This window comes from Sminthopsis crassicaudata, chromosome 1 (genome assembly GCF_048593235.1).
Source record: "Sminthopsis crassicaudata isolate SCR6 chromosome 1, ASM4859323v1, whole genome shotgun sequence".
Classification (NCBI taxonomy): Eukaryota; Metazoa; Chordata; class Mammalia; order Dasyuromorphia; family Dasyuridae; genus Sminthopsis; species Sminthopsis crassicaudata.
Genome location: NC_133617.1, coordinates 674,345,828 through 674,373,071, shown reverse-complemented (window position 1 = coordinate 674,373,071; position 27,244 = coordinate 674,345,828). Strand labels below are relative to the sequence as shown.

General features: G+C 36.4%; 1 protein-coding gene across 7 annotated transcripts in view; it reads right to left on the bottom strand.

Moving 5' to 3' along the window:
• Window positions 1–8,596: 8,596 nt before the first annotated feature.
• Window positions 8,597–27,244, bottom strand: part of PHF7 (PHD finger protein 7) — a 30,931-nt gene continuing 12,283 nt past the window's right edge. For 3 of the 7 annotated variants that reach the window (XM_074283439.1, XM_074283441.1, XM_074283437.1), the window contains 9 exons: window positions 17,660–17,751; window positions 17,178–17,303; window positions 16,744–16,868; window positions 13,290–13,449; window positions 12,528–12,634; window positions 10,841–10,957; window positions 9,777–9,889; window positions 9,269–9,550; window positions 8,597–8,735 (listed from right to left, as the gene is read on the bottom strand). In XM_074283439.1, coding sequence (XP_074139540.1) covers window positions 9,303–9,550; window positions 9,777–9,889; window positions 10,841–10,957; window positions 12,528–12,634; window positions 13,290–13,449; window positions 16,744–16,868; window positions 17,178–17,303; window positions 17,660–17,751 — 1,088 coding nt within the window. In that variant the 3' untranslated portion in view covers window positions 8,597–8,735; window positions 9,269–9,302. Of the gene's footprint in view, window positions 8,736–8,878; window positions 9,006–9,268; window positions 9,551–9,776; window positions 9,890–10,840; window positions 10,958–12,527; window positions 12,635–13,289; window positions 13,450–16,743; window positions 16,869–17,177; window positions 17,304–17,659; window positions 17,752–27,244 lie in introns of those variants that run through there. The other 4 variants (XM_074283443.1, XM_074283442.1, XM_074283440.1 and 1 more) reach the window with 3 other exon arrangements.

Here is a 27,244-nt window from a genome sequence, read left to right as displayed (position 1 = left end):
TTTTATTTGCCTCCTTGTTGGTTTTCTTTTGTTCTCGCCTGTACACTTTTAAAAATTTTCTCCTCCCCCACCTTAAAAAGGCTATGATTAATCATACATATATACATATAGATATCTATAAACATGCACATATACATTCACATATATATATGTAAGATCATACCATACTATCCACCTTTTATCTATTTCTTTGAAGGTGAACAGCATCTTCTTTCATAGGTCCATGTCTTTCCATGTTTTTCTAAATCAATCAGATAATTTCCTACACTACAAGAATATTCCAACACAAACACATCCTATCTGAGAGATTGTCTATGAACGTTTTCCCCCAATTTTCTGCATTTCTTCTATTCTTGGCTACATAGGTTTTACATTTTAAATAATCAAAGTTATCCGATATTTTTACACTTCAACAATGCTCTCCTAGAAAATAGTTTAAATTACTAAAAAAAATGAAGTTGTTTCTAACTCAGTAAAATAATTTTTTAGTAATTTAATTGGAACAGCATTGAATAAATAGGTTAGCTAAGTTGTCATTTTAAAGTTATATAGGCTTTTATCTACCCATGAACAATAAATATTAGTTCAATTTTTAAAATCTGAATTACTGGTATAAAAAGTATTTTATGTTTATGTTCATATACGTTCCTGTGTGTGTTTTGGCTGGTAAATGCTCAGGTATTTTATGCTGTCTAGGAATTTTAAATGGTCTAAAACAATATTAGCTAATATTGCTGATACAAGCAATTTATTACTTTTGATTAAAATTTTAACTGTCTGAAGATCATGATGGTAATCCCTTTTTTGCAAAATAAATTCTACTCCTGCTCTTTATCTTTTTATCTCTCATTTTTATGTTTCCTGAAAGCACCATATGTTTGAATTCACATTAATCTGCTATCCATGTACATTTTATAGGTAAATTCATCCCATTCACATTCATAAACAATTACTTGTATATTTTCCTTTTATTTTTCCTCAATATCCTCACCTATTCTATTTCTCTTCTTTAATTCAACCCACTATCTTGCCCTTCTATTCCTTAACCTATCCATCCTACCTTACCCTCTCCCCTCACCCTATCTTCTTGCCCTCTTATTTTTCTCAATTTAAAAGACTTTTATACCTACCTACTTATCAACCTATCTAATCTAGCTATCCCATTTGCAATTAGAGTAAGGTTCTCTATATTCTATGCCCCCTTCTACTAGCTTTTTCTGTATTTTTCTGTTTATGTTATCATTTGTATGAGATTACTTTTTAATTTTCCCCTCCAGTTGTGTTTACACACAATTGTATAAATAAATGGCTGTGTGTATATTAGAATCATCCTATCATAATCAGTTTAGTCCATGTCTTTCAAACTACCTAGATAATGGCAATAATAGCACTAATATTTTCAAATAAATGAACAATCTGACCTTACTGAGTCCCTTATAATTGGTCTTTAATGTTTACCTTATTTCTCCTGAATGTTATATGTTGAATTTTCCCTTAAGTTCGGGGGCTGAGGGGGAAGGGAAGGGGGAAAAGTGTGTGACACAAAAACTTGAAAATCTTTCAGCTTGTTAAATGTCTTTTTTTTTTCTTTCATTCAGGATTATAACTATCTATGCTGGGTAAATTACCCTTGGTTGCAACCCCAGTTTTGCCCTTTAGAATATAGTATTCTAAGATTTATGGTTTTTCAGTGTAGTATCTGCTAGGTCTTTTTGTAATCGTTTTTTTCTTGTTTCCAGTATTCTCTCCTTAACCTGGGAGTTTTTATACTTGAGTCATGATGGTGCAGTTTTTTTTTCCTCCTAAGATCTCTTTCAAGGTGATCAGTGGATTTTTTTTTTTTTTTTCTATTTCTGCTTGACCTTCTTGGTTCTAGAACACCAGGGCAATTTTCCTTGATAATTTCTTGTAATATTGTATTAATATTTTTAAATAACATTTTTCAGGTAATCTGACTTCTTATATATGATTCCTCTATCTGATCTCTAGATCGATTGTTTTCCTGATGAATTTTTCGTTTTCCATTTTTTTCATTCTTTTGATTTTGTTTTGATTCCTTGGCATCTTAGAATCAGTTTTCCCTTGCCCAATTCTAGTTTTTGAGGAATCATTTTCTTCCTTTTTTATTTTATATTTCAAGTTGGTTTACTTTCTTCTAATTTTTATGGTTTTCTAGGATTGCTCTTTCCTTAATCTCTTATTTGATGTTAAAGTCTTTTTAAAGTTCTTTCAAGAACTCTTATTTTTGTGTGCTGAAGAACAATGGACATTTCTGTTACCTTCTTTTGAATATGAGCCTAGATCATTTCTATCCTCAAAGTAAACTATCAATGGTTAGATTTTTCCTTGCTTACTCATTTTTATTTTTTGTTTTACTTTTAGTAGCTATTAAGTGTAATCAAGTTGTACTCCCAAAGCATGAGGAATGATCCCTGAAGTCTCAGGTTCTTCTGTTTTCTGAGATCTGTCTCAGAATCCAATCTCGGGCTCATCTCTTCACTTCTAAGTAACAGCCAGAGATTCCACACTACCCCACAAATGATCTTCCCCTCGGTGGTACTTTTGATGGCTGCAAACTACAGCTGTCCTCTCTGCACTGGAATTGAAACAGGGATCTCCTACAAGTGTCTGTATCAACAGGGTTCCCCATCTGTCACTAACCAAGGTATATGCTAGGCCCAGATGTCCTCAAACTTTTTTAAATAGGGGGCCAGTTCACAGTCCCTCAGACTGTGGGAGGGCCAGACTATAGTAAAAACAAAAGCTCACACTATCTCCACCCCTCAGCCCATTTCGGCATAAACATCCTCAGCGGGCTGCATGTGGCCCTCGGGCAGCAGTTTGAGAACCCCTGTGCTAGCCTATTCTCCCCCAAGCTCCAGTTTGAGTTGAATCTGGTCAGCAGATCTGTGCTTGGTATCCCTTGACAGTGGAAGGTTCTTCTATCTTCTGCTAGACTCTCATAGGATTTGCAAAATGGTTTCTAAGGCTGAGCTACTTCTCAACCCAACTGCTCCGAGGCTTGTTTGTTGATGTGTAGAGTCAACATGGAAGTGTTTGCTCTTCACTCAGGCTAAACCTCCCTTTGGAGATTAGGTCTTTCTTGGAGTCTTCTCAAATTGTTTTAGGAGGACAACTGCTTTAAGGTGATATGGAGGAAATTTTTTTTGTGGAGGAAAGTTTCCTGATGGTATTCCATCTGGCCCTGGGGATTTTTTTTTTTTTTTAAGAGACATCATTGGCACCAGCGTTGAAGTCAGGTCTCTACTCTCAGACACTTAACTCCGAGAGAGAGAGAGAGAGAGAGAGAGAGAGAGAGAGAGAGAGAGAGAGAGAGAGAGAGAGAGAGAGAGAGAGAGAGAAATCACTGATGACTTGTCCAATTTCTTTTTCTAAAATGGGGTTATATATGGATTCGATTTCTCTTCTGTTAATTTGGACAATTTTTATTTTTGTAAATAATCATCCATTTCACTTGATAGTTTTATTGATAAATAATTGGGGAAATAGCTTCTGATAATTGTTTTGATTTTTATATTCATCAATGGTGCATTCATCCTTTTCATTTTTGATAAGGATCAATGGTTTATCTTTTGTATTAAAAAAAAAAAAAACAACCAGCTCAATGATTTTTAACTTTTAATTTTATTAACATCTTTGATTTTCAGAATTTTTATTGTGGTATTTAATTGGGGATTCTGAATTTGTTGTTCTTTTAATTTTGTTTTGGCTTTTTTGGTTGCATGTACAATTCATTGATCTGTTTTTTTGTTGTTGTTGATGTAAACATTTTCCCTCTTAAGTACTACTTTGGCTGGAACCCCCAAATTTTGGCTATGTTGTGACATTGCTATTATCTTTAAATTGTTTACTCTTTGACCCACTCTTAGTTTTCAATTACTTTTTTAGTTTTATTTCTTATTTAGTTTTCAACTGCTTTTAATCTATAGTTCCAAGGTCTTTTATGAAAGTAATTTTTATTGCATTATGGCTTGAAAAATATGCATAATATTTTTCTCTTTCTGAGTTTCATTGTGAGGTGCTTATAATACCCTAACAAATATTCAGTTTTTGAAAAAATGTCATGTACACCTGAGAAAAAGGATCTGGAGTCAGGAAGACCCAAATTCAAATCTGGCCTCAGATATTTTCTAGCTATATGTGGACAAGCAGACAAGTCACTCAACCTTGGTTTGTTTTGGTTTTGTCTAATAACATCTTTCTTCCAGGGAGTTTGTGAGGATCCATAGTATGTGCTTAAAAAAAGCTTTTCTTCCTTCCTATTCAGCCAGCAATTAAGCATTACTTAGAATGCTCAAGAAATATGGAAGTGGTTATTTATTTGACTAGAAGCCCATGTATGCAATATAACTCACGTATGCTTTGTATTTAGCAATATATTCAGTGTTGTATAGACTGTGCCTTGCTATATGATGAGTCCTTTCTGCTTTCTGTTTCAGCGATATAATTGTGGTATTGATGTAAATATTTAGGAGCAATTTAGGAATTTAGGAGTAATAATTCATAAGGTCTTATAATATAGGTGGGGAGCTAGCTTTTTCTAAAGTTGGGCCCATGCAGGAGAGGTTATTTTTTCCTTTAGAGGTATTGAAACTTTGACTTAAGACTCAACTGACACAGGGAATTAAGACTTGAACCATTAACATAGATTTTTGGCTGCCTAAGTACAAAAGCTTATATTTGAAGAATCAAAAGCCTTTTCCTCAGGCTTCTGATAAGTGGAACAATAGGTACAATGCAAAAAAAGGAATTTATACTCAAATGAATGAATGCTATATTCTTGTTTGAATTTCCTTTCCATACTATGGTTAAGTAAACTTTGTTGTGTGACTTAACTCTTAGGTGGTCTATGAGAGACTTATTTTTAAACCTGGACCGCCAGAACAGCCTGAATCAGACCTGGTCTATAACAGTTAATATACAATGTTTTGAATGTATTATTGACAAATGCTTTTTGATATACACATTTTTGTTTTCAATGATAGGTAGCTAGGGAACATAGTGGATAGAGCACTGAGTAGGAAGATCTGAGTTCAAATCCACTCTCAGAAACTTACTAATTGTGTTCAAACTGTTTCCTTATAACAGCAGCACCTCCCTTTCAGGATCAAAATTACTTATAAAGAATTTTGCAAACCTTAAATGCTACTAGCTATTTGTACTTTTTGGTTTGAATGCAAATATTTGCTCATCTCCCTCATTAGATTGTGAGCTCCTCAAGAGCAGGGACTCTCTTTTACCTTTCTTTATCCCTAAAGTTTAGTACAAATCCTGGCATATAATAACCTCATAATAAGTGTTAACTGATTGACTGGTATGTATATACTATTGCTAGACTTTCATTTGCTGTACTTGTGCATGTATCCTGGATAGTGGATCAATGGATTCGATTCTGTTATACCTGCTAAGAAACCTATTGTACAGTATTTTTATTTTGGCTCTCTACACATACAAGGGCAGCTATGACACCCTGGCTGTGTACCTAGAAGTATGCTGAGCACTGGGATACCAAGAAAGGCAAATGCCAGTGCTTTCCCCCAAGAAGCTCACAATCTAACTGGGGAGAAAACATGCAAACTACTCTGCACAGATAAGATGCACCATGCCTTGTGGGTGTCCTGGGGCCAGAAGCTACTCACGAGGATGAGATCTCTGTGCTGGTGACACTTGCTATTTCCTAATTTCTTTCTAAAACTTTGTTCTCTCTCTCAAGAGGGGGAGAGAAGGCAGTAAGCAGTGCCCAGAACACACAAGATGCTAAAAAGACCAGGAAGTTTCCTGGTATCACTGGGATGCCTAGAGATTGCTACAATCCTGCAGTACAGCCTACATGAGACAGACTACCATCAATTTTGTGGGTTGCTGAGCAGCAGAGCTGACTTCAATTACTGTCTTCACTAATTTTTTTTAAATTTTTATTCCATGATCCTGAGATAAGGCATAGGTTCCTCTTTCCCTATTTTCATTCTCACAGATATGGCCTGGCAGTCTCCAAACATCTTTGAGGGCAACCAGAAAAATGTCTAGGAGATTATTGGAAGTGAATATTTTTCTATAGTAGCATTTGAACTATTTTCCTTTTTCTTTAATTTTATGTACTTAACTACATAATGATCAGAGCATTAAAATTTTTTTGAATCTTTGAATGAAATGCATGGTGAACTGGGAGAAGGGAACCCAAATGGTAAGGGGTGCCATAAGCTAGGGAACAATCACATCAATTAGTTGATGAGGATTTCTTAAACATTTTCTATGAACTAAAGTGGGATATAAAGAAAGGTAAGAACGCATCCTGCTCTCAAGGGTTTCATATTCTAATGGGAAAACAATATTCAAATAACTGTATCCACAGAAATGTTCATACAATGCAAATGGAGGGTAGTAATCTCAAAGGGAGGAATGAGCATGGAGGCACCTGGGATAACAACAGACTGATGAAAGGTTCTTGCAGAAGAAGGAATTTAATAATTGAGTACTTATAGAAGTCAGGGAAGCCAGAAGGTGGAAAAGAAGGAGAGAATTCCAGACATGAAAGATGCAAATGCATAGATCCAGGCATTGGCAATATTGTATGGGTAGAATGGCTAATATAGTTGGATCACTAGGTATATGGAATGGAATAAAGCATAAAAAGGATAGAGAAAGGAAGGAGCAAGCCTGCAGAGGGTTTAATATTCCAAGCACAACATTTTCTATTTGATTCTCAAGGTAGGTAATAGGGAGTCATTCAGAGTAGTGGTTCTTAACCTTTTTTGTTTCAGGTTAAAAATTTAAAAATTATTGAGGGTATCTCAAAGGGCTTTTGATTATATAAATATGCTGAAATCAATTCGAACTGGCTTAATAGAATTGATTATTAAATTTTCAATGTGAACATTTATACCTTAAAAAATGTTAAAAGCTATATAAATCAGAATTTACTTTGTTTTGTTGATTATGTAAACTTAAGAATATGATGTTGATAATGCTGATTCAATTTAAAAGCATGTCCTGGATTTGAAGAATTGTTTTTTAAAACATTTACCAGCATACCCCTGGTTACATTTATCAATATTTACTGTATTAGAAATGAAAACATCTCAGTATTATGAAAATAGCTTTGACCTTGAAGATTTCCTGAAAGGATTCTGGAAACTCTAGGGATCCCTGGACCCTGCTTGGAGACCTGCTGCATTAGGGATATTGAGTAGAGGGGGAGCTGACATGGTCATACCTGTGCTTTGGGAAGATATCTCTGGCAACTTAATGGAGTAGAGAAGAGAGACTTGGGGCAGGGAGACTCATTAGGCTACTTGCCATAGTACAGGAGAGAGATAATGAAAGCCCATTTAAGAGTGGTGGCTATCTGAGTGGAGAGAAGCATATATATACACACACAGACACACACACACACACACACACACACACAGGCATTGTGAAGGCAAAATGACAAGATTTTACAACAATTTGGAAAGTGAAGTGAAAAGTTGAAGATGACATGATTTCTGATTGGAAAGGGAAAGTATGAGGGGAAAGATAACATGCCAAATTTGAGATGCTTATGGAATATCCAACCTGAGATATTTAAGATGTAGTCAGTGATATATTGGAGTTCAAGAGTCAGAGCATGGCTGTATATGGAAGATCTGGGAATCATGGGCATAGATATGACAGATGAACCTTTGGAGGATAGGGGTGGGGAGAGAAACAGACAGACAGGAACAAAGAGAGACAGAGAGAGAGAGAGAGAGAGAGAGAGAGAGAGAGAGAGAGAGAGAGAGAGAGAGAGAGAGAGAGAGAGAGAGAGTGTGTGTGTGTGTGTGTGTGTGTGTGTGTACTTTCAGCTGAATAAGGCTGGATTAACCCAGAATCTGGCAGGGAGGATAGGACCACAGGAGGGGCTTTTAACCATAGGTGGATATGTTAGAAGACAGTATGTAAAGAGTCAATAGATAGGGATAGATTAAAGAGAGGGAATGAAGAAAATCTGTGGGAAGTATATGGAAGGATCATGGATAAATGAAATGAGGTTTACTTTGGCAAAAGAAGGGTAATCTCTTTATGTAACCTGGGGAAAGTAGGAGAGAGTAGAGGGAAGATGTCTGAGCAATAGTATGAAGAAGACAGATGAGGAAACTCTTAATGGCCTCAGTTTTGTGAAGTATGAAGATTCTCAGCAGAGAGGTTATGAGGAAGGGTTGCTAGGGTAGGTTTGGGGAGGCATGAAAAAAGTTTGGAATAGCTTCTGTATTGAATGGGAAGGCATAAAAGGATTGTCTTGCTATGTGAGATTATGTAACATAAATTTGTAAGAATCCTCGTCAGCATAGTTTTGTGATATTCTCTAGCTCCTTCCAGCAGCACATTAATAGTAATGGACATTAAAGCAATACAATGTTAGGTTTTAGCAACACGATCTGCAATAGGACAAAGGGGCAAGGAATTAAAGTGCAGAGGACAGGGCAGAGTTGAAATGCTTTATCATGAGGTCTAGATGGGAAGGGAAGAGAGAATAGTCAGTGCAGAGTGTATCGTCTGGGAAAGAAATGAGGGATGACAGGAGTAGAAGTCACAATAAGGATGAAAAATACAGTTAGGAAATTTCATATTTTAATATTTTGAGCAACATCCCAATTCATTACCTGTATTAATTCTGGATTTGACCAGTGCATGTCAATCCAAGCTACTTAGTGTCACCAGGCAACTGCTTTGTCTGTTGGTGATCCAGCAGGAACCTAAGTAGTTGCAGTCCCCAAAAATAAAATAAATCCATTAAATTATAGAGATTAGAAGAGCTAATGTGCTCACACTCTACCCTCTAGGGAAGGGGGCCCCCAGTCAAATCCTAAAGCAAAGCATATGTAGATACTCAATGGTGATTTTAGAAAATCAAGTTTATTTACATATTAACATACAGAGTTTAAAGTAAGAAAAGATTGAGGAGAATTAACGAGATCAGAATAACTCTGAAAAAATCACAGTAGGAGAAGAAGAGAAAGAAAACCCTGAAAGTAAGGGAGAAAAAAATCAGAAGTACTCTGAGGGTCATAATTTCTATAACAAAAATCTATATAAAGTATATAGTTGCTCCCCTTTTGGGACCTAGAATCCTCTCTCCCCCAATTCTTCCCCTCCCCTTGGAATTCAGGGGAACTATTGCCTCTATTAATTACAATTAGTTCTCTATTTAATTTATAGTTTTCCATCCTCTTCCCAGAACCCAGGAATCCTATTTCTCAGCAAATGCTAAGGAAAAAAACAGATATACCTGGTGGTGCTTGGTATCTTCCCCTGATGAAATATTACTCTTTTTTCTTGCGGTGTTTGGAGATTTTGAGGCGCTTTGCTCGCCATGTGGATCTTCTCCTTTCCCAACAGGAAGGTTCTGTCTTTTCTGGAGAGGAGAGCTCTGAACTTTCTTGTAAAAAGGAGGGTCCTGGCCTTTCTCTTAGAGAAGGCCCTGGATCTTCTTCCTGGGAACCATTTTGCCCAGTCCCTCTGTAAAAATCCTTTCTGGGACTTAGGGTTTTACTGCAACCAGGGATTTCACCTAAGATTTTAAATAGACAGCCTATGTTAAAGAGAGATTGTGTGAAATGAAAACCCAATTTTTGCAGTCTCCAAAATTAGTCAACAAATTCTCAGGTAGCCACTGAGGAGATCTAAGTCCCCTAGTCTCATCATCAATTATTTCCTTTCCAGCACTTCCTGGTTTTTTGTTCAGACCAAAATTTATTTCACCCCCAGAACAAAAGAATTCTGATGTTCAGTCATACCTGTTGACATACACTCTGCACATTCCCACTTCTTAGAGTTGCTTCTAAGAGAAGAACAATTTCTGTGGGTTCCTTGGGATCCACAAGTAGTACACAAAATAAGGCTCCACCTCCTAGAAGTAGAACCAAAAAGGGGGGTGTTAAAACAATACTATCTGATGATCAATTCTGATGGACGTGGCTCTCTTCAACAATGAGATGAACCAAATCAGTTCCAATACAGCAGTAATGAATTGAACCAGCTACCCCCAGCGAAAGAACTCTGGGAGACGACTATGAACCACTACATAGAATTCCCAATCCCTCTATTTTTGTCCACCTGCATTTCTGATTTCCTTCACGGGCTAATTGTATACTATTTCAAAGTCTGATTCTTTTTGTACAGCAAAACAACTGTTTGGACATGTATACATATATTGTATTTAATTTATACTTTAACATATTTAACATGTATTGGTCAACCTGCCATCTGGGCGGGGGGAAGGGGAAGGAGGGGAAAAATTGGAACAAAAGGTTTGGAAATTGTCAATGTTGTAAAATTATCCATGCATATAGCTGGTAAATAAAATCTATAATTTAAAAAAAGGGGATGTTAAGTGGTACCCATTCTTAAGACTGAATTAGAAAGAAAATCTCACTAATGAACAAAAAATAAATTGCACAATAAAGTAAAGAGACAGTTAAGTGACTGTCAGTGATGAAAGTGGGAATGAAATCTAAGAATCCTGGTCTCTAATGCAGTGGCTTTCCAATATTTATTCTCAGTATCTTTATACTATTAAAAATTATCGAGGATCTGTCCAAAGAATTTTTGTTTATGTGAGTGACATTTACAAATACTTACTATATTAGAAATAAAAACTAATTTTTAATTTATAGACTCTCTGAAAGGGTTTTAGATTCTTTGGATCTTTGGACCACTGCTCTAATGGGCTGTGAACATCCTGCGAGAGACTGTGAAGCTTGGGGAATGAGTTGAATCTTATGCTTCTGAATACTGAAGATAAATTTCAAAAAATAGTAATATAAGGGACTTACCAATCATAAAGTAGCTTTCTACCTACCCTTCATTCTCAAAGTTGTCTCTGCCATCTTTATAAAGGCAAATTGGAGCATCACAATGATGATGACGTTGGTATAATTCTGAGAAAGCTCCTGGCTCAAGTTCCCAGGCAGCATCTCTGCAGAGAAAGAAGAAGTGGTGATCATGGGACACATAGTGTACAAAGGTTCGGAATCTCTGGCCACTTGGCCAGGAGCCAGGAACTGAAGTGAGGCAAGGTGCTATACACCAGAAAACAATCCAATTCAACAAACATTTACTGAGTGCCCACCATGTATCAGGCACTATACTAGGTAGGGGAAATACAGAGACAAGAATGTTCATTCAACTTTACCCTCTAGGAGTTTACACTCTATTTGGAAGAAATAACATGTACACAAATAAATATAAAATATATCCAAAGTAAATACAAAATAATTTGGAGTTGAGAAAAAAAGGCCTCTTATCAGAAGTAGAATTTTAGCTGAGTTTTACATAGAGCTATAGAGTCTAAAGAATCAGAAATGAGCAAAGAAATGGGACATTCCAGGTACAAGGAATAGCCAGTGCAAAGATATAGAGGTAAGAGATAGGAAAGGAAGTAGGTTAGGGAACAGCCAATAGGCCAGTGTAGCAGGAACAACCCTTGCTTGAGGTATCAATAATGTGACTCTGGAGAAAGAATAGAGCTAAATGGCTTTAAATATAAAGCAGAAGTTTGAAATTATAATACAGAGGAAGGGAGTGACATGGACAGACCTATGTTTTATAACTATTAATTTGGTAATTGTCTGGATGATAGACTGGAGAGAAGAAACTGGAAGTTCAGCAACCAATCAGAAAGCAATTGCAGGAGTCCAAAGGAAAATGATGAGGGTCTGAATTAGGATTGTGTGAAATCCAGAGATTTTGTAGAGGAAGATTCAATAAGTGTAGTTGGGTAAGTAGGTTTGGAGAATTAAGGACAACTCCTAAGTTGTGAACCAGGATGATTTAAAGAATGATAGTGTTCTGCACAAAAAGAGAGAAGGAAGAATGATAAGATAAAGGGAAAAAGTAATTAATTCTGTTTGTACATGTTGAACTTGAGAGGCCTATAGGTCATCCACATTGAAATACAGGCTATTGGTGATATGAGACCAGAGATGAGGAGAGTAATAAGGAATGGGTATGTCAACTTAGAAGTCATCTTCATAGAGATTCTAAGTGAATCCTTGGAAGTTTATGCGATCCAATAAGAGAAACAATGTAGGGAGAGAAGAGAGGAGAGGAGAGAAAAACCTTGGGATATATCTACACATAGGGAATGGGATATGGATGATATTTCATGAATGATCCAGCAAAGGAAACTAAAAAGTAGTAGTCAGACAGTGGGGAAAGAATTGAGAAAGAGGTAAATGATTGCTGAAAAAAAATACCACAATAGTTGGGAGAGGGGCTGAGAGGGCACAATATATACCCCAAACCCCATGAGTGGGAATAATAGGTTTAGACAATTCATCCTAATCAGTATTACCCCAGAATCTAAGAAATCTAATAATTCAAAGTCACTGTGCAAATCATTTCAAAATAGTTGTTCCTTCTCTTTAATCAGAGCCTTTCTCAAGGCAGTATATATGCCTATGCTACCTCCTTATCTCTTATACTGCCCTCTAGCAATTGAGATATCTGCTCCTGTACTAGGTTTCTGTCTAAAGAGTTCCTGTTACCTGTCTGGGATATGTATTCCCATTCTTAACATTTCTTTAGGAAATTCCTCTCGATTATTACACTGAGGACATTTGAAGAAATGCTTTGCTGATGAATGGGCATATTTCTGTAAAAGAAACAGGGGTAAAGACTCATGAACACCTTCCATACATATACATACCCTAGAACCACCACCTTAGAACAATAATAGCCTGCTGCAAGATTTAGTTTGGGCACTTGGTGAAGCTGGTCACAAATGGGGGAGAATCTTAGCTAAGATCTACCCTTAAGAAAAAAATTTGGGTAGGATGAAGTGTGTATGTTAGAAGCCCAACCGTCTGACCTAAAAACAAGGGTGCCCAAGTAATGCCCTAGCTAATATCAGCTTTCATCCCTAATCCTGGAGGCCTGTGCAGTTATGGTCCTCACTGGGACTAACTACCTGTATGGCTATAGTTCCTGCTCTTTTCATCTTTGGAGCCTGAGCTGGTTCTGGAATTACTCTGTGGATCTGTTTAGTTAAGCATCTCCCTTAAACTTCTGGCATGGTCCTGGAAATAGTTTGGCTATGTGTGGGTCTTAGAGACCAAAGTCCGAAGCTCCTAAAACTGTTCCCTGACCCGCCCAGACTCCTATCTACACTGCTAGGTCTGGGCCAAAACCACACAGGCCTCCAGAGTTGGGGAGAAGGCTAATGTTTACCTGGGCATTCACTTGGATGCTTTTGCTTCCAGGTCAGACAGTGACCTCAGGGGGAGCCTAAGGCAGGTAAAGCTCCCCACCTGTATGCACTTTCGGTGGTATATCATACGACTACAACATGGACTCTGAATGTTATCATCATTCCCTCCAGATAAGCTTTCACAACACAAGATACAGTCCTCTTCTGCCCGTTTCTCTGGTTGAATATCCTGTGTTGGGCGATGTTTTTCACAAAATGATCTGTAGCAGAAGAACAAAGGAATTCTAACAACAGAAGTACAGAACAGGACTATTTCTAGGCATATTCTATATAAAAATCTTTAAAAAAAACATTTTTTATGTTTGTATTTTTTAAAAGTAAAATTTGGTAAAATTTTATTTTAAGTCGGGTAAAACTAATTCCTTCATTGGCCATGTCAAACAAACAACTTTCAACCTGTAATCTGTGTCCATCTATCTATCTGGAATCTTAAGTCCTCTGGAATTGTGGTTGGTCATTGTATTCATCAGAATTCCCAAGTCTTTCAAGGTTGTTTGTCTTTACAATATTGTTATTGTATACATTGTTTCCCTGGTTCTGCTCATTTCACTCTATTTTATGAACTGTTTCACATTCGTAGATCTGACAGGTTAATTTCTTCCTCCTCTAACTTGTTTATAATGTTAATTTTTAAGACATGTACCCAAATGGAGCTTATTTTGGTATACAATGTGAGAAGTTGGTCCACACCATTTCTAACATTTCTTTCCAATTTTCTCAGTGGTTTTTGTCAAATACTGAATGTTTTTCCCAGTACCTGGGATCTTTGAGATTTATCAGACCTTGGCTACTGTGCTTGTTTGCTTTTGTACCTAATCTGTTCCAACAATCAACTTCTATATCAAAATGTTTTGACAATTATGACTTTATTAGTACTGCATGAGATGAGATATTCTTAGGTTCCCTTCTTTCCCATTTTATTTCATTAATTTCTTTGAGATTCTTTGCCTTTTTATTTTTCCAGATAAACTTTGTTGTATTTTTTTTCTAATTCTATAAAGTAATCTTTTGTGAGTTTGGCTGATATGGAACTGAATCAAATATTGTCATTTTTATTCCTGTTACTTGAGCAATTAGTGTTTCTCCAATTATTTAGATCTGTCTTTATTTGCACAATGATTATTTTGTAATTGTGCTCATATAGTTCTTGTATGTGTCTGAAAAGGTAGATGGAATGAATATTCAAAGCATTTTTTTGGTAGTAGCAAAGAACTGGAAGCAAAGTAGCTGTCCATTGACTAAGGGATGGCTAAATAAAGTGTCGTACATAATTGTAATAGAATAGCTGCACTGATGGGAAAGGCAAAAATAAAGAATTTCAGAAAAATATGAAAAATCTCATCTGGACTAGAGAATGAAGCAAAACCAAAAATATATAGCTGCTGACTATAATAATGTAAAAATTAAGAACAATAAAAATTATCTTTCTTAAAAGGTTTGGTATTTTAGATAAAGGGTGGGGAGAGAATATATTCAGAAATGAAGATGACATAAAACCTGATTATACCCACAAAAATGTCTTTTTAAAATGGTCTTATTGCTTCTCACTAACATTTTATTAACATGTAAAGCCAAACTAGCCAGATCCTCTTATTTCCTCATTTCTGAAAGCACCGACTTGGTTTTAAACAGTTGTTAAAGAATGCCAGCTGTTCATAACTCAAGATCAGGGAATGAAGCAAACATTTAATCCTTATCAACTTTTTAAGTTACTTAAAACATAATATTCTATACAAGGAGTATGTTATTAAGAATATATTTTTCAAAAAAACTCAGAGCTAAGCCCCAAGTTTTTCAGGGAACTCAGGATACAGTGATATTACTGATCATGTCTGGGTTCTACATATAGTTTGAATAGATACCACTACAAGATAGTCACAATGCATCCTAGCAAAGAAAGGTAGTACATTTAAGAGCCCTCATTCTATTTCTGATTAAGGCTGAGATCCTGAGAACAAGTTAACTAAGGAGGTATAAGTTCTGGTATCATTAAAAGAAGTCTGCAATTATACCTTACCACCTTCAAAGAGCTCTGTTTTAATCATACCTGCTAAACACACTGAGGACCCTGAGGCCTGCATGGAAATCTCGGTGAAATTAGAATGTGGCCTTTCTAATTCATTTACATAATGCCACCAAGAATGACACCATCTGTGCTTGCTGAAGTTTGAGTAATAAACACACTTATTTCTTGATCCATGCTTTGGAATTTCAGAAGATGGAGAAGATGAATAGACTCACAACTAGTACAATTCTTGGCTGGCAGATGAGCCTAATATTAAGTAATAGACTGAGCTTCAAGAGGAGGAAATAATGGTATAACGTCAAGAATTGTCAAGAGGAAGAGGCATGCTATGAAGTCTTGGGTGCCCAGAGAAAGCACAAGGTAGTGAATACCAATGCAGAGCTATCCCACACCAAGTACTCCAGCGCCTAGGAAATTTGCTAATCTACAACATAGCCCAAAAAGGATGCTTAGGGCCCATCCAAAAGGATATTATTGCCTACAGGAGAATTATTAGTTGAACTCCCTGGCAACCAGGAGGAGAGAAGAAATGGAGAACCAGTCAAGAAAAGTCCTAACATGGTGCATCTACCAATTGCAGATGGACAGTTGGAGCAGAAGTTGGTCCATAGAAAGGTTTGAAATAACAATTTGGATGATGAAGAACCTACCTTCTCATGGGACAGAAAAACATGGGGCCTTCTGTGCTGAGATGAGAAAGAAGGAATGGATTCAGTAGCTGCCCTTTTTCTGCCTAATGCTCCAGTTGTGAAAGCTCCAAGGAAGAGAAGCCACATATAAAGTCTGACTCATTAGGTGCTAGAAATAGCAGCTTGGTTGAGACACAGAGGGTCAGTGGGTCTGAGGATACAAAGGTTGAAGAATGGACAGTGAGTCACCTACCATTGGAGTAGCTGACTTAACTGGTCAGTGATCCAGCTGATACATGATGTCATGTGGATAAGGAGAAAGATGATTATACATATATACCTGTAGTCAGACAATGTGCATTCACGGAATGTAGACAGTGTATATTCTGCATGTGACTTTGACATATAATACTGTGTACCACAGCAACCTGATGTGTAATGTAATGAGAGGTGCGTTATGTGACTCTTATGTTTGGCCGACTACATGCAATTTTGCTACATGTTTCTGTATGTGACCTATTTGTTGGGTGTGCTGGATACAATTCCATCATGGAAGGTCATGGCTATTACCGTGACTGCTACATACTAATCAGTGAGTCTATAGTGGAAGGACTGCATACTTGTTCTGGAAGTGTGTCACGCCATTTCTCACAAGGTCTGAAGCCAAGTGAGCACCTTGGAGGTCTGGCTAAGGGCCTGACGTGTGACATCAGTAGAGAAGGCCTCAGTGATTGGGAGGGCATTCACCCCCAAACAACAATGCTGAACCAGTCCAAGGATGGATTCATACCCACCAGGCCCATTGCAATGGGCAGCTCCAACTCTTCTCAAACACTCACTTGTACTCTCCAAAAAACTGTGAGATGCAGCCTCTCTCCCGGCCACATGGTAAGTGGAAGTTTCTTCGGCACCTTTCCTTCTGACAGAAGATGGCAGCTCCCTTTTTCTTGCACACAAAGCAGGTCTGTAATTGAGACCCCAGATAGTGCTCACAGCCCCAGAAAGAAGAAACCACAGCCCCCTAGAACATTGAGGAGGAACGGCAGAGAGCCAACAGCCCTCGTCCCCATTGCCTGATGGGGGAAGGGGTGCCTGGGAAAACTCTAGGGTCTATCTGCGCTGAAGGCTGCTCCCTCTCACTCAGGACTTTCAGCCCACCAGAATCTGGAGCAGACAGGAAAGGTACCTTGTCCAAAAAGTACCCCGGACTCAGCAAGGGAAAAAGGAAAGGGACAGAGAAGGGGGCAGGGGCCCTTATTTCTGGGTTTCTAGCCTTCCTAGCAGCACGGCTTGTCTCCTTTTTGATGTCCTCGGGTAAGAATCCATGGAAGCCATCACTGGCCCGGCCCCGCTGGGGTAACCCACTGGACAGTATCTGAGGGGCCATAGAACAGATATACTACAATCATCAATGAAAAGCAAGATAGCAGGATGTGGTGATGGGGTTTATTGTTATTGTATATAATGATAGATAATAATGCATATGAATATATATAATAAGATCTTTAAAAGTTTCTAAAGCATTGTTCTCAAAATAATACCATGAGAGGGCAGTACTAGCATGGATATTATAATGCTCATTTTACAGTTGAGAAACTGAGACACTGAGAGGTCAAATCATTTGCTCACATAATTAATAAAACCACTTCTTAAACTGAGGAAGCAAAGAAAAAGCTAGAGTGATAGGGTCAATCATATAATGAGGAATAAACAGAAATCTCTGGGAATTTAAAGTAGAGAAGGGAATATACTCACAAGACAGAAATAATGGATACGGAGGTTATCTCTTTGCAGAAATTCCCCCAACTTTTCAGGATCTCCTGGTTCTTGGAGGCACATTCGGCAAACTAGAAAAGATCAGGCAAGAAGAATTAATATAGAATATAAATTTGACTTGAGGGAAAAACCATAAATTTTAAGACAAAATAGGTGAGATTTTGTTCCAAGGCAGGCCATTTGGGGAGTGCAAAAGTTAATACATGCATTTTTCCCTGCTGGTACAAATTTTTAACATATTTGTTGTGTTTTTTTTAATGATTTTTTTTTTCAGGGCAGCTAGGTGGTACAGTGGATAGAGCACTAGCCCTGAAGTCAGGAGGACCTGAGTTTAAATAGGTCTCAGACACTTAACACTTCCTAGCTATGTGACCCCAGGCAAATCACTTAACCCCAATTGCCTCAGGAAAAAAAATAATAAAATGTTTTTGATGCATTTTTTTAAAATACAAGGACCACTTCTCTAAAAACCTCCACAATTTTGGACTTGGAATTTTAATGGAACAGAAGAAAATACCAATAAAGAACTTCTAATAATACAGATAGCAGCATTTTTATATGAATTGAAGATCTGTTAACACATAAAACATTGCCTAGGAGAGAGAATTAACTCCCAGAGACATACAGCCAGTATATATGGGAGGCAGAATATGAACTTGAATCATCCTGACTGGGACATGAACTCTATCCACTCTTGCATAATGCCCTCTAAACATTTCCTCTTTTAGTCCAAACCTGTGATTGATTTCATTGGCATATATGGCACTCCAGGTAAAGAAACTCCCTCCACCTATGCAGAACAGTCATTCTTGGCCAATTTCTTCCCCCCCCAGCTTTGAAATTCTTTTTTTTTTTTTTAAATAATAACTTTTTATTTTCCAAATATATGCAAAGAAAGTTTTCAACACTGACCCTTGCAAAACCTTGTTACAAATTTTTTCCCTCCCTTCTCCCTTTCCTCTCCCCCAGATAGCAAGTAATTCAATATAAGCTAAACATGTGCAATTTTTCTAAATGCATTTCCACATTTATCATGCTATACAAGAAAAATCAGATAAAAAAAAAAACAAAAACAAAAAAAAAAAAAAAACCACCACCAACAACAACAAAGGTGAAAACACTCTGCTTTGATCCACATTCAGTCCCCATCATCCTCTCTAGATGAAGATGGCTCTCTCCATCACAATTTTATCAGAATTGGCCTGAATCATTTCATGGTCGAAAAGAGTCAAGGACAATTTCTAACCTAAGATAGTTGTCCATTTTACAACTTTTTAAAGCAGCTAAGCAACATCTCCTACTCCCTATCCCAAACATTAGAAGCACTACTACTATTCTCAATAGAAAGGCAAATGTAACAATGCACTCTTTTTGCACATAGAAACACCTCAATATTGTGCTTAATTAGCAAAAATAATTAAAGTTACCCAATAGCTTGCTGGAGAACATCCACAGTAAGACAAACTGGGAATTTTTAGTGGGTTGGAAATTCCTGTTGTGGAAACTTCCTTCACCAGTGTAGCCTGTTATCTCCTCAGTGACTTAAAAGTCTTCTGAGAGCTTCCTGTTTGTCTAGGGTCAGAGGCAGAGCTTGAATCTAGTCTTCTATCCACTCTACCTCCCTGAATCTCTTGCCCAGCTGGATTTTACTTATTTGACAACCTAACTAACCTAAGGAATTTTAGAAGCATTGCTCATTTTTCCATGGCTTGTGGAAAAAATGACTTGCTATTCAACAGAGGAAATGCTGTTTCTTAATTCTATATATAAACTGTATGATCTTTGAAAAATATTAGAAGAACATGAGAAAAGACCTAACAAAGGTTATACTGTCAGGAAGATGTAATTATATATGAATAGATGACTAAAAAAGCATTTATTAAGTCTATGTGCTACATACTATGCTAAATGCTAGTCACAAATATGCAGGTAAGATGATTGCTGCCTTCAAGTGATTTACATTATTTTTTCAAAAGTTTTATTCTGGATTTAAACACCAAAAAGAACATTTCCACATACACAGAACACAAAAAAAATTCTATATGCAGCCATGGATGTCCATTTCATGTTGCTTGCTTTTTAAAATAAGTAAACAAAAAATTCTACATGTTACTGTGATTATGTTCAGTTCTCCGTTGTCCATTTCAGATAAGAATGAAGTATATGTAATATGTATTCCCTCTACTTTTTCCTTCATATTTGTATGGTTTTCTTCTCATAGACCCTAATTATAAGAAATACATTCTATTCCCTCTTCCTCCTTTTAACACTAGTTAAAATCCTGGAGTAGATATAAAGATTCTGGGCGGCTTGTCTCTGTTTAGGCAGCCATATTGGCTGTAAATCTTTCATATGTTCTAATTGGAGAAGACTATATATAGTTAGGATTGGATAGAATTGAATGGGAAAGGACAGGCTGGAGCCACAAGCAGTACGATGTGGAGATGTCTGGAAAATGTCATGAGAAAATCTAGGGACCATGAGACCTCAGAACAGGTCTAAAGAAGATGACAGTTACCTAATTGGTCTGAATCTGTCAAAGGACAAGCACTATTCTTCAGTGCCTCTGTCAAGTATTTGGGTAACACCCAGTGTCTCAGCAGAGGGTAAGTACAAACCTGAAAAGAAAGTAGTTATTATCAGCTGGCCATTATCTGAAGAACTGAAATTTAAAGAATTATCTAGGAAAAGATTATTATCAAAATTTACAAAGAACCATTTCAAAGCCTCCAAATGATTAACTTATATATGGTTGAAATTGAGAAGCACTACAATCAGAGTGGCAAAAAGGAGCAATCTGGCTTGAAGGTTTCAGAATGTTGGGATAAGAACTGGAAGAATAATTTGCTTTGAAGAAGTATAAACCCTGAAAACTAGAATAAAATAAATGGAAATCAATAACTCCATGAGAGAATAAAATCAAGGAATTAAAAAAGAAGAAAATGTAATATATCAGGTATTTAAAAAAAAAAAGCCTGGAACACAAGTCAAGGAGAGATAACAAGAATGATGGGAACTTCTGAAAATCAGGATAAAAAATATAGCCTACAAAACTATATTTTTGGAAAAATCATAAATGAAAACTATACAGTTCTATTAGGACCAAAGGGCAAAGTACATCACTAATGAAAACTTTAAACCTATTCAAGTCAAAGGGAAAAATTAGATTCCATCAATTATTTACTGAAAGGGACCCCCAGGAAAGTCATAGTAAAAATCAGAGTTCCTATAAAAAAAAAGAAAAAAAGTTTAAAAAAAATACAGTTAGCAATGTATTATATAATCTGTATGTTTGGAATGGAAAGTAGGAATGGGGAAAACTAAGTTATAAGCTGAGAAGCTATCTGTTGGGCAGCAGAAATCCTATAGCCCAGAATCTGTTCTGACAAAAAAGATCTGGATTGGTTGAGTGTAGTGCCATCTAATGGATAAAAGATATAACATTTCTACTACAGTACCTCAATTACTTGTAAAAACATTAGGTTTTTTAAATTGAGTTCCCCTCTCCCCAAGAAGACAACCTTTCAATTTTATGCAGACAATCCACATTATAACTACATAGTTTATTAAAATAAAATGAAATAAAATCACTAAGAAAGTGTTAAATTTCCCTCTTGTAAAGTGCTTTACCATGTTTTCCTTCCTTCTTCACATCATGGGAGAGACTTTAGTGTATAAGAAGAGGCTTACTTGAACTTGCATAAACTACCCCAGATACATGTATGAGGTAATTAATCAAGTAATTTTAAAAAGTCTATTCATGACCCAGAGATATGAGCATAAAGCTCTAGGGATCAGAATATGATCTCTCTAGTACCTGAATGAAGCACATCTTCTGGGTTTATTTCTTCTAGCTTACAATTTCTCCCTTAGGGTTCTATCATTGGTCAATGGATTTCTAGTAGTCACACACCTGATAATTTGAAATAAACCTACGTGTTTAGTAAATTCCCTTAGAAAAAGGATATTTATTAATTTACTAAGAACAAATGGTTTAAAATATTTCCCCCCAAAAAAGTCTATGGTACTCTTTATTCTCCCAGCGTTCGGAGGAAGAGAGTTTAAAGTACAATGATATTAAGATACACGTGTCAAGAATATGTATGGCTGTATTTCTGATAAAGGCTTCATTTCTAAAACACAAATTTATAAGAATATAAGTCATTTCCCAATTAATAAATGATCAAAGGGATATGAGCCATTTTCAATCAAAGAAACTAAAGCCATCTATGAAAATTATTAGATAAACACAAAACAATTCTGATATCTCTAACCTATCAAATTGGCTAATATAAGAGAAAATGAAAATGATAATATGGGAAAATTAGAACACTAATGCACTGTTGTGGAGTTGTGAACTGATCCAACCATTCTGGAGGGCAATTTGAAACTATGCCTAAACTGTGCAAACCCTTTGATCCATCAATACTACTACTAGGTCTATATTTCAGATATCATAAAAAAGGGGAAAGGATATAAAAAATGTTTATAGCAGTTCTCTTTGTGGTGGCAAAGAACTGGAAGTTGAGGGAAAATCCATCAATTGAGGAAAGGGTGGACAATTATATATGAATGTAATAGAATACTATTGCTTTATAAGAAATTAGAAAATTGTTGGTGGGGTTATGAAATGATCCAACCATTCTAAAGAACATTTGGAACTATGCCCAAAGAGCTATCTAGCAGTGTCACTAGTGTATCTTTATTCCAAAAGAGATAATAAAAGAGGACCCACATGTACAATGTTTATAGCAAAGGTTTTTTGTAGTGGACATTAACTGGAAATTGAGTGGATGACCATTAATTGGGGAATGGCTGAATATGAATGTAATAGAATATTATTCTATAAGAAATGATATGCAGAAAATATGTAGACTTTCAGAAAAGTTTGGAAAAGTTACATGAACTGATGCTGAGTAAAGTGAGCAGAACCAGAACACTGTGCACAATAATAGCAAGAGTATGTGATGATCTGCAAGGTAATCCCTCTAGATTTTGGACAGAAAATGCCATCTGCATCCAGAAAAAGAACAATGGAGATTGAATATAAATCAACACATGCTATATTTTCACTTCTTTTATCTGCTTTTTTCCCCTCCCATGGTTTTTCCCTTTTGTTCTGATTTTTCTCTCCCAACATTTTTCATAAAGCAATGTGTATTAAAATAAATTAAACTTAAAAGAAAAAAAAAAGAGTATATGATGATCAACTATAATGGAATTGCTTTTCTCAGCAATGTGGTGAGTCGAGACAATTCTAATAGACTTGGGATGAAAAATGTCTACCACCTTCAGAGAAAGAATTAAGACTGAATGTGGATGGAAGCATAGTATTTTCACCTTTTTGTTTTTTCTTTCTCATGTTTTTTCCCCCTTTGGGGCTTAATTTTTTCCTTGCACAATATGGAAATATGTTTAAAAGAATTGCACATGTTTAATTTATATTGGATTACTTGGTGTCTGGAGGAGAGGGGTGGGGGAAGGAAGAGAGAAAAATTTGGAATGAATGTTGAAAACTATCTCTACATGTTTTTCCCCTTTTGTTCTGATTTTTCTTTCACAATATAACTAATGTAATTATACATGTATAACCTATATCAGATTGATTGCTATTTTGGGGAGGAAGAAAGGGAAGGAAGGAGAAAAAATGGAAATTAAAACATAAAAGTTAGTAATGAAAACTAATAAAAAGAAAGAAAACAATGTGTGTGGCCAAAGGGTAAATACAATTGCTGCTTATAAAAATCCCTTGAGTTTATAACAACATTCTTTTTCTGGTTCTAAAGGTTCCATGCCTTGAAATTTATTTCCTTCGATATCTTTCTGAATCTGAGTCTTTTTGTTTAGTATGCTTCTCTCTATTATGGCTTTATTTTATATTAGTCCAGTCTATGTCAGTGGGGGAGAGGGAGTTTGATACTGCCTAGTTCACCCCAACCGTTTAGTACTCTCTGGTAGAGATAAGAAGGTCTGACTTTCCAAAATGCTACTGAATCTAGAAGTTACTGAAGCTTGACTGCTTTGATGATGAATTATTTTCTGAACCTATTTGCTGCGTTATGCGTAAGCCCAGAGATGTATTTGATTTCTGCCACATCACAAACTATTTCCTATGTAGTATTACTTCCTTTCATTCAATGATCAGAGTACTGCACTCCTCCCATAATAATTAAACATTTGTTCCACTTGATTATACCGTTTGACTAATTCAATCAAGAAATCTGGGCACTCATGATTTACAGTAATTGGGACACAAACCTTCATTCTTACATTTATGTTACCAAAAATGAATACATAAACTTGACTCTGGTAAGAGAGTCATAATTACCTGTTAATTTTTTTAAAGTATTACTTTTATTGACTTTTGTTTTTACATCATATTTACATTTGAGTGTAATTCTCTCACTTATTCACTGCCCAGTAAGCTTTTCCTCATAACAGAAATGTAATAAAAAGAAAAAAAAAGCAGTTTGGCCAAAGCAACATATCAGTTCCATGTACGTAGACCTTAGCACTGAAGTGAAGAAGTTGTTGAAGAAGTTTTGTTAGCTCCAAGCCTGGCCATTATGATTACAAACTCTCCGGTTCCAATATGCTTTCCATTTTTGTTGTGGTCACTGTGTATGTTGTTTTTTAGGTTTTTGCTAACTTTGAATTGTATCAATTCACAAATCTCTTTTCTGAATTCTTAATATTCATTTCTTCTTAGAGGCTAATGAGATTCCATTATATATATATATATATATATATATATATATATTACCACGATTTGTTCTTTTCCAAATGATTATTATCTACTTTCAGTTCTATGCTACCACAAAAAAGTATTATTATGAATATTTTGGTATGTATGGGACCTTACTTTCTTTGACCTCCTTAGGCTACATGTATCCTAGTAGGATCCCCAGGTCTAAGGATTTTTATTTATTTGTTTTGGCAAATATATTGGAGTGGTTTGCCATTTTCTACTCCATTTCCGGTTCATTTTATAGATGAGGAAACCAAAGCAAACAGGATTAAGTGACTTGGCCAGGGTTACACAGTTAGTTAAGTTTCTGAGGTTGGATTGAAATCAGGAAGATGAATCTTCAATGGCCATTTTTTTCCTGAGATGAAATAAAGAGGAGAATGGAGGAAGATGTTGAGAAAATCATAAAATATAAAACAAACGCTCTGAGTCTCAATTTTTTTTTTTCCATGAAGGTCCTCTGCTGTGTGGAGTAAATAGTAGATTAGGTTTTAGAAAGAGATAAGCAGTGGCAGGACAAATGAAGAAGAGATTCAAGGGCAGAAGACAGTGGTAAAGTAGAACTTGCTAACAAGTTCAACATTTTAAAAAGAAGTGAGATGAGGGCAGGTTATGTGGATCTGGGAATGAAGAAAAAAATTTCCAAATGGATGCTGGAGGACAAAAAATATATTTAGCAGGAGATGAAATTTAGCAGAAGTGACACAGGGTGTACAGTCATATAAAGCAGGGTGTTTTTTAATCAAGAAATCTACTGACTAGGTTTCAGAGACTGAATTTACTTCCTGATGACTGATAAACTGAGGGACAGAGGAACAGATTCTTGTTGGAAAAGCAGCTATTCATTCTGTGGTAGAAAAATGAGCAGTGAGATCAGACATATTCCCTACCTGCCCACTCTGTCTTCTTTATACTTTCAGACTAGCGTGCAAGTTGAGGAAAGAAGGGTTCTTCCTGCCCAAGAGCAGGAAATGGCAGTTTGTGCGAGAAGCACATGGTAAACAGCACGTTTTTGCCCAGAGGTAAGCTAGCTACCCTTGACAAGAGCTGATGAACTATAGTTTTAGGGATGTAGTAAGGTAGTCAGCAATAGGGCTTAATCTTAAAATTCTCTTATCAGAATAATCTGTGCCATAGGGCCAGCCTACTCTGCTTTAATTGAGCAGATCTCCACTAGAAATAAACAGTATATATCTTTGACCCAGTCTCCATAACCCTTTCCTCATCATCTACAAAAGATAATTAGTTTTAATACCGGAGCTGGTCCTGGGACCATCATAAATTAGCTTGGTCATCAGCCATATAGTTCTGATATTTCTACAGTGACATGCTATTCTCCATCCCTGCTGTAGTCTGCCCCTATTATCTATAGTCATGTAAAAGAGAGAAAGAGAACAGTATACATCATGGTAGGAAAATGCCAAACAAAGCAGAGATACCATATGCTGAGCTTGCAAAATGGTGCGTGTGGGTAGCTGTGTTGTTAGACTGAGGACCTGCCACTCCCATCCTAAGCCTGGCAGCAATTCTGGGTAATGAGAGACATATTAGAAACAAGCTAGAGGAGGAGTAGTATATAACAAACATGCTGAGTAGGAAACCAATAGGGTTCACAACAATGATTCCTGAAATGAGATTATTTTTGACCTTGGAAGCTCTGGTAATCATTTCATTAAAGCTCTAGAAGACTAGCTAGTTGGCTAAGACTGTATGGTACTAAAATTAATCTTGGTTTTTGTTTTGTTTTGCTTTGTTTTGTTTTTCCCCCTTAGAGGCCTTGAAAGTAGGTATATAAGTATTTCCTTGGGGGGGGGGGGGAACCATTAGAACATATTTGATATGTTCTAAACTCTGGGTAGAGTGAAATGAACATTTCGCACCTAACAGAATAGGCTAGATTCATTTGGCTTGGAGTTTTAAAGCTATTTTTAAAAATTATTCAAGAAATGTACCCTAATCTATAATGTGGAAAAGTAATCCTTTCAGGAGGTAATGTTAAGTTGGAAAGAGGGTAAGAATCTCATCTGAAGACAAAATGAGTTATTTCAATAATTGAGACAATTTCCACACTTTTTATCCTTGTCCAGGTGAGATGGCAGTAAAATGCTGGGAAATCAAGGGATGAGAAAGTCAAGTCTCATCTGGGTGATTATGTGCTCTAGTGAGTGAATTGGGGCTGCGCAAAGCTCAGCTGCCACCTGGTGGCTTACCCAGGTGTGGCACTTGCAGTCTTGCCTTCTATTAACATTAACAAAAATTTAGTCCTGTGAAATACGGTGGACCATGAGTTTCACATGGAATGTATACCTTGTTTATAACCACATCTGTGATTGCCATATTATTAACTTTTGCTATAAGAACTTTGTTTATAAATGCTTGTATCCTTAACCCTGTCATGTAATGCCATACTTCAGGACTACATAGATTTGTGTACTTGCTCTGTGGTCGCATGTGCTTTGGATTTATGTGCTAGATATTTTCTTTCCATGTATATGCATGATTATGGAAGGTAATTCCAATGTGAATGCTATGTGCTAGATATCTACCTGTATGGGTATGGTATCTGGGATAACTAGCTGTGATTGTTATATATTCATTTATGTATATCACTGCTATTCAGCTGTGTCCAAATCTTCATGACCCTGTGGGCCATAACATGCCAATCCTATCCATGGGGTTTTCGTAGAAAAGATGCTGGAGTGCTTTGCCTTTTTTTTCTCCAATGGATTAAGGCAAACAGAAATTTAAGTAATTTACCTAGGATCACAGTGTTACAACTTGGGCTTTCCTAACTTTTGACCAGTGCTCTATCCACT